The sequence below is a fragment of the Loa loa genome (assembly GCF_000183805.2).
Source record: "Loa loa unplaced genomic scaffold supercont3.240, whole genome shotgun sequence".
Taxonomy (NCBI): Eukaryota; Metazoa; Nematoda; class Chromadorea; order Rhabditida; family Onchocercidae; genus Loa; species Loa loa.
In genome coordinates this window covers 63,212-71,228 of record NW_018108420.1, presented here as the reverse complement: position 1 = coordinate 71,228, position 8,017 = coordinate 63,212, and the positions used below count along the sequence as shown (strand labels likewise).

General features: G+C 34.5%; 3 protein-coding genes across 3 annotated transcripts in view; 2 read left to right on the top strand and 1 right to left on the bottom strand.

Moving 5' to 3' along the window:
• Positions 1–2,349, bottom strand: part of LOAG_18259 (hypothetical protein) — a 5,075-nt gene extending 2,726 nt beyond the window's left edge. The window contains exons 1-6 of the mRNA XM_020450923.1: positions 2,302–2,349; positions 1,668–1,837; positions 1,432–1,575; positions 1,187–1,310; positions 664–957; positions 13–208 (exon numbers count right to left, since the gene is read on the bottom strand). Of these exons, the coding sequence (XP_020305350.1) occupies positions 13–208; positions 664–957; positions 1,187–1,310; positions 1,432–1,575; positions 1,668–1,837; positions 2,302–2,331 (958 nt within the window). The 5' untranslated portion in view covers positions 2,332–2,349. The remainder of the gene's footprint in view (positions 1–12; positions 209–663; positions 958–1,186; positions 1,311–1,431; positions 1,576–1,667; positions 1,838–2,301) is intronic.
• A 979-nt stretch (positions 2,350–3,328) lies between these two features.
• On the top strand, positions 3,329–5,609 carry LOAG_10735 (hypothetical protein; the record flags this gene model as incomplete). Its single annotated transcript, XM_020448222.1, has 4 exons — positions 3,329–3,387; positions 3,805–3,959; positions 4,142–4,341; positions 5,508–5,609. 4 exons carry the CDS (start codon positions 3,329–3,331, stop codon positions 5,607–5,609), a joined length of 516 nt encoding a protein of 171 aa, XP_020301614.1.
• A 414-nt stretch (positions 5,610–6,023) lies between these two features.
• The window catches only part of LOAG_18258 (hypothetical protein), a gene marked incomplete at its 5' end in the record, with an annotated part of 3,389 nt that continues 1,395 nt past the window's right edge, over positions 6,024–8,017 (top strand). Inside the window, one exon of the mRNA XM_020450922.1 lies at positions 6,024–6,112. Coding sequence (XP_020305349.1) covers positions 6,024–6,112 — 89 coding nt within the window. The remainder of the gene's footprint in view (positions 6,113–8,017) is intronic.

Below are 8,017 nucleotides of genomic sequence, written 5' to 3'. Positions count from 1 at the left end.
AAAATAAAATACCCGATAAATCATGTCTCGTACTAAGATCAGGCCGGAATTTCACTTCCACGTCATGACCAGAGTTCGTTTTCTGAGGTGGAGTGATCTGTGTATTTATATTCCAAAGTCGTGCTCGTGGAATAGTAAGGAAGTTCTCATTGAAACTATTTCCACTCATCCAATCAGGTTTTGTAGCATTTATCGCTGTATCAAGTGTCTGAAATTCGTTATTTTAATTGCAAAACAGTTAATTTAGTGATAAGTTGGGCATTACACTGGAATCAAAAATACATCAGACAAACCAAGCAGATTAAGTCTAACTTTCATCCCGTATGGACTGCTATAATCTGACAGTAGGTTTCCTTTTCCTAATCCACGACGTATGTCTGATTCAGAAGGCTGGGAGGAAAGTGGCAAATAGTCAGTGCGAGCTCCATAAGGAGCAATCACTGCCTCACTTCCAGAAGATGGATTCATACGGCTCGAGTTACTGACAAAAGTTTCACCGAAACCGGTATTAGGCGTAGAAGTACTCGGTAAAACCTGTGACCATTCATTTGAACCATTGCTCTAAAAAAACTTCCACGTTTTCGAAAAAGTAAAAACACAATCCTTTCCAGTTTACCACTGAAACCAAGTGAACATAAATGTCTAGAAAAAGAAATTACTTACTTTCGAGGTGTCAATTAACAAATTTGTGCCGGAGACTTTCTCTGTTATCTGTTGCTCACTATCAGTTAACAAATCTGTGCCGGAGATTTTCTCTGTCATCAGCTGTTCAGTGTCAGTATTGTTTGAAAGTTTATCCCCTTTATTATTGTTATTATTAGAAGGAAGATTTTCAGTGGGTTTCTTCAGGATCCCTTTGCGAGGCGGTTCCGGAGTAGAAGCGATATGCGAAGGCCAATTTACATTACCGTTGGATGATGAGCCAAACAGTGAGTCTGCATCATCATACACAGATTCCTGCAACTGTATTTTGTGAACCGTACACTAAAATTTTATGAGATAAAACTGCAAATCAGTGGATCTAATGCCTATTCGTAATCACCGTAGGAGAAACATCGGAACCTTTAAAAACACAGAAGCGCAAAATGGCTTAACAAAAGTAGTTTTCTAGAATGCCAAAATTTTTCAAGACATACCTCCAAAACAAGCAATATGAATCTGGAAAAAATGCAATTCAATACAACACCTGTATTTTGTTATGTGCATATGTGATGTTCCATGGCTTAATACGGCTCAACTGCTCTTTCAGTGTGTTCTCATCCTCATGTGGTTCGACCACAGGTTCCTTACCATCATTCAATTCCGTTAAGCTGGAAAAATTACGACAATTATGCAAATATATGAGATGAAAACAAGAGTTATACAATTCCGTCAAACTGCAAAACCGACAGTTATGCAAATATATATGTGAGATAAAAAAACGTGGATTACCGCATGCTTTCCAGCATTTCCTTCTCAGCAAGCTGCCGTGCTTCCTCAAGAGCCCGTTTTTCAGTAATTTGTTCAATCGTCAGGTCATCCTTATGTTCACCCATAACCCAAACCCAAACTTCGCCATCTTCTCCCTTCAGCCATCTAAAAAATAAAAAAATCATTTTAATGATTAGAGTTAAAAGTCAAAATTCGTTGAGTACCCTCTGATTACCGCTCGAATGCCATATTCGCACCTGACTCTTCGCGAATTATCCTTTGATTTGCTGCTCTGGGGCTCGCCTTCCTGCTTACACTGCTCCTCAAAAGCTTTCCAACGTTTCACTTGCTCCTCCCGCATTTTGATAAACAATATCTGTTTTTGCTCCTCGTCCAACGCATCCAAAATTTCTGGATCCACAAACATCTGCAAAGAGCATAAAATGGGTTAAGAAGTATAAAGCGGTGATGATCATGAAATTTACTCACAAACTGGAACTTCCTATTTCTTTCTAAATTTTCAACCAACCTTTACCTTTCATCTCTCAAAATCGTCTTTTTCGGAGTTTTCGTTTTTTTCTTTTTTGTCTTCTTTTCTTTTTTTAAGGTTTTAAACCCGGAAAAGAGGGATAAAAAACCTTCCAGGATGTAACAACTACCTCTCGTCTCTCAAACCGTGTTTTCTGGAGTTTTTGTTTTTTTCTTTTTTTTGGAGTTTCAAACCCGGAAGGAGGGATGAAAAACCTCCCAGGATGTAACAACTACCTATCATCTCTCAAAATCGTCTTTTTTGGAGTTTTCGTTTTTCTTTTTTTATTTTTTTTTGTAGGTTTAAACCCGGAAAGAAGGATGAAAAACCTTCCAGGATGTAACAACAGTAGAAAGACATACTTGATCTAATATTTGCTGTAGCATACTCATGTTAGCTTAATTATGTTGCCCCGCTTTAACCATCAGCAGCAACAAACCAGAAAATTCAGTAGCAAAACCCTTAATACAGGACAATACAAACCGATAATCAGCAATTGAACCGGTTACCAGGTACCACAATCGAGCAATGATGCCGATTATGCCACCGAAATCATTTTAAATGATTCAAAAGCCGTTATGATTTAACGCAGCCAATAACGTCGAAAGAGGTGGAAATGGGGGATGTGAGGGACTTTTCCGGGCTTCAGTATCGAACTTTGACGTTTTAAGTTCGGGTTAAAGGAATATATTCGTTTTCTGACTGAAATTTTCTAAGATTTACGTCACGTCAGGGATGTTGCTCGCGTGAATTGAGATTAAGAGATACATAATTTAAAAACGACCCTCCATAATTATGTTACTTTCCCAATAAACCGCATTTTCTCCTTTTTTGCTGCGTAACCAATTGAAAGCTATATCTTTCTATATTTTCAAAACATATCAAATTGTACCTTGTAAAGAAGGAAAAGAAAAACAAAAAAATTGTATTAGTAGGTAGGTCAACGTTTACGTAAAAAGTTTAGCGATGATGAAAAAAGTAGTTTGCTGTTGAGAGGTTGTGAAGGAGCAGTTTTACGTTCACTTAACACCTAGAGGATTCCCTGTAAGATTTGTTTCTCCCATGTGTTTCCTTAAGGAATAATTGAACTAAAAATCTATAAACTTTTGGTAGTTTTCAGAATTTTCCAAGACAAGCCCAAGTTGCCAGGTTTATGATGATTTAGGATTTTTAACTTTTCAGTGCCGGCATTATTTTTAATATTGTTAATATCCTTACTTTTGTTAATATTTCATAAGAATATAAACTTTTTAAGATTATGTGGAGCTAGTGCACTTTCTCTGATTGCATTTTTTGCAATACTTGTCTATATCTTATACTCACCATACTTTTCTTTAAACTAAAATGTTGCAGATATTGACCTATTATTAAGGTGGATCAACAACTTCAATGCCAGCGTCATCATATTCCACTTCTACAAAACCTCCATTTGTTGCGTTAGAAACGAGGTGAGATTCACTGCATTTTATGACAGTACAAATAAAACACATTTGGTACCGTACTGTCTGCTTCATTTTGCCATTCAGCGTCAGTTTTTCCCACCAGTCGTGCGTTAGGATGTTATTTCTTATTAACAATATTGATCAAACAAGCGGCACATTTTCTATAATGTCATCTTATCATCGGTTTAGCATTATCTTATCATGCAGTATCATTTGATTATCTCTCTCTATCTTTTTCCATCCTGTTACGTTATTGTCTGGGCAGTACGAGTGCTGGTAATTTTGCAAGCGGGACAATTGCTCAAAGACTATGGGTACTAATGCCGTACAACTAATTAACCAAGATAAAAATTTCAAGTAATACAAGGTAATTATTGGCACGTATTGGCTTGATTCAGATTCTGAACTGTTTCAAATTTTAAGCATGGGAATGGTTTGTATTGAGCTGTACTGGGATCATGCTCCCAAAACGTGTAAAAATTTCGCCGAACTAGCTCGACGCGGATACTACAATGGAACTATATTTCATAGGATAATTGCCGATTTCATGATACAGGGTGGCGATCCGACCGGAACCGGTTTTTTTCCTGAGTTATTTTAATAAAAACCAATGATTTATGGATTTAGATTTGTGAAGTAGAAAGCCTTTTTACTAAACAACAGTAAGAGGATTGCGAAGCTATTGTTCATTATCACTAAACTTGCTTATTTCCGACACAGAAACTATGTTGTATTTTCTTAGCTATGATTTTTATTGTAGGCCGTGGTGGTGCATCAATTTATGGAGATAGATTTCCGGATGAAATCCATGATAATTTAAAACACAGTGGTGCTGGAGTCATTTCGATGGCCAACACTGGACCAAATACGAATGGTTCACAGTTTTTCATTACTTTAGCACCAGCACAACATCTGGATGGAAAGCATACTATTTTTGGACGAGTTGCTGCTGGTATGAGAGTACGTTGTCTTCCATTTCTTGATATTTTTTATTAATAATTTTTATTTAATTGTTCGACTTTTCTGTTTTTATTTAATAATTCGATATTTTGAAAATCTGAATTACTTTTACTTGAAAGTTTTCACGTATTACTTGTGCTATTACTAGATTAAGATAAAAAAATAAGGAAATTATGATGCCTTGGGTGACAAAGTGGAATAGTGCTACAGATCTAGCTTTACCTGGTTAGCTTCGGAACAGTACAGTTATTGGCCCTAATTATACGACAGTGCAAAACGAAAGAAAATTTAGTAGTTCCGGTGATCTAAGGCATTTCACATTTTCAATTAAGACTTGTTTTACGAAACATTTGAAAGAAATTACGAAAATTGCTAACCATGAAGAGACATCATACGTTCAAATTAGGGGAAACATTTGCAATTCATAGATCGGACCCGCAGAAGTGCTGCAGGAGCAGTATGTATTAACGAAGTACCCTTCTGATCTTTCCTTATGAGCGGCTTCTCAAGATAGGGAGAAAAGTGGGAGATCTTTTGAGATCACAAATAGCAAACATTAATCAAACATTGTCGGAAATTAGCGTTCAACGAATATGCTCCTTATTTCCAAATCAACCAATTAATAGTAATTAGTGTGTGAAGTCTCAAAATTAAAAAGGAAGGAATTTCTGCTGATATAAGGAAAGTTGGGGAGCTTTCTTTCTACTCCAGTGATATTGGAATCCTAGATCAGTTTTAAGGCTTCTGTGAATAAACAGTCCGTGCAGGCCGGCGTCTAGTAGTCTGTTATGTACATTTTCAAAAACAGAAAATATTGGATGATAATTTTTTATTCATATGACAATGAAGATTCGAACAAAAAAAGTATGTCAGCATTCAGATCCGTGGAGTATCGTAACCACTGCTAAGCTTTTCATCCATCATTTTAATGGAAGTTAAATTAATAAGTGATATAGGAAGTCGAAGAAATATTTCATATTAAGTTAGTTATTTCGAGTGTTTCTGCATTAACTTTCCGGTACACGGAAAGCACTACTATCTTGCTAATGGTAAGAATTGCAGTATATTTTTGAGGTTTTCTGGAATGGGGCAAAAAAGGTTAATCTAACAAGTACCCATTTCATTTATGCTACTTCATTCTACATTATGATGTTATTTTGTTATAGGCGGTACAAAAAATTGGACTGGTGGACACAGATGCTCATGATCGGCCAAAAAGCGAAGTTCGAATATTAAAGGCATATCCTAAAGACGACTCTCGCAGTTGATTATCTGTTTTTAAGAATGAATGCGAGATAGATGAATGAATTCATCTTTATGCGGTTATCATTTTCATTGAAATGACCTCAGATTTAAATTTATTGAGTTATTGTGACTGTTTCTCTCATTCTCATACTTTTAATTGTTGAGAAAGTTTTATATCCGGGTTGTTGAAATAAGTTTGTATATTCAGGCTGTTGAAATAAGTTTGTGTATCCAGGCTGTTGAAATAAGATAATGTTTTGCAAGCTCGTAATGAGGTACACGCGTTTCCGTTATCCAGAATATAATTTACAAGTAGGATGGAATGGGCGTGTTTAATGTATCTGCATGTATGTGGGCATGTGTGTTTGCATTTGGGAAAATCCCAAGTTATGTAAGCTGATTTTTTTGTTGAACGTTTCCCTACAAGATAGCTGATTATGTTACGTTGGCCGTTGTTATGCATGTTGCTGTTCCCGTTCGCTAACTGTTCGTATCTTGTGGACAGTGTATTTTCGGCTCCAGTCATGTAAGTTTAAATCGCATTTTCAAGAGAGAAGAAGCGATGTTTACATACATCGTTAAAAAATTGAAAGATGAAAAATGAACATTTTGAGCATCTTTTCCAAATAAGCTCTTTAAATCATTCCGTGAATCTTTTGTTTTCCATCAGATTCAGGCTTAAATTTTTTACCTGGAATTGACTACTAACGGTCGAACCAATGCGTAAATTAAAAGGATTAATTTGCTGATAATATGAGCAAGCTTGAGACAAAGAAGTGGTGATCAGCTTTGTTAGGTTCTGCAGGTGCATCACGAAGTGTTGACTTATTCCATTTAATATCTGAGTAATCCTGACAGAGATTGGGTTTTGAAATTGTTTAGTTTATTCCGTAATGCCCTTTATATGCAGGTTATTGCAAATAACGTTTAACATGTGACTTTCTTCACCTGTTAGTAAATTTTGGATTTAAATTACATGAAGAAAGGATATCTTAGATTTTGAAGAGAGAAAAAGATTACTTTTCGAAACACAGTGAACAGTTTCGTTAATATAAATATATAAAATAAAAGATTTATTACTGTTGTGTCTGTGTCCTTCTATTTTAAACACTTTCATTTTGCTTCCCGATATACATTAGCCAGACAATACTATTCCATATTTCTCTGATCCTTTGAATCTTAATTCCTTTCCTTCTTTGCTCCACATTTAATAATACTTTTAAAAAACATTCAAGAAAATGAACCAGTTTAAAATTGTCATGCATTCTTTGTGATCCCTTATGTTAAAACCGTTTTATAAATCGCCACTTTTTTTTAGCTATTTCCTGCCCATATGTTTGTTTTAATCTTGGATAATTCAATTTCTTATCGTTCGGCCATAATTCACTTTCTAAACAGTAAACCTATATCCATCCAACTTGTTGCAATTTTACAAATTCCCTCTTAATAATTGCTGCTTCCTTTTTTCCTATTTTTAATCCACTCAGCAACTGACTCGTCTATTTGGCACTTGAAATTAGAGTTCTGAATAAACTGGAACTTTTAAAACACTGCAATATTTATTCGAATAAAATATCCGAGAACAGTACCGTTCAGAGCTGCGGAGTCTTATAACACATGAGAATTATTATCAGTAAAGTTCAACTGATAAAAGTGACTCAATTTCAACAGAATTGACAGATGAAATGCATATGCATTCAAATCAAAGCTTTATGTATTTCAAATAAAAATGCGATATATTGTTAGATCGATACATTAGACGATCCTATATCATTAGTATTATTATCCAATAAAATGTCAAATACAAGTTGACGTTACGACACTACAATTTTCATTCGAGTCATGCATCTCATTACTCATTTATTATTAATTTTTTGATTACTGATATGGAAAAGGAATCTTATAACAACAAAAAAAAAAAAAAAAAAAAAGGAGAGAAAAAAGAGAAAAGACAAGAACTTTATACATTAAGCCTTTAAAATAATGGATTTCTTGAGCTGAATAAACTATGTCTTAAATAAAATTAAATATCGTATTTTGCGAAACTTCAAAATAAATAGCAATTTCAGGAATTGTTTAACTTCTTCATCAATTATGAGAAGCTCGAAATAGCTGGAGATATTCGATTATTGCATTGCTAAGTAACAAAATTCAATTCTATTTGGTAAATTATAAGAAAGTAACAAAATTCAATTCAACTCTCATTCTAAAAAAAACAAAAATGAAAAGCATCCTATAAATACGTTTACTTACACATTAGACTTAATCAATACTATGGTATTGACTATAACAGAACTAGTGTTTACATTTTGTTCGATTAAATTCTTCAAATTATTGTTATCATTCAAATTCTATTAAATCAAATTAACATTTGCTAATTCAAAAAAAAAAAAAAAAAAAGAAATTTACCTTCATTTCAATCAGTGATAAG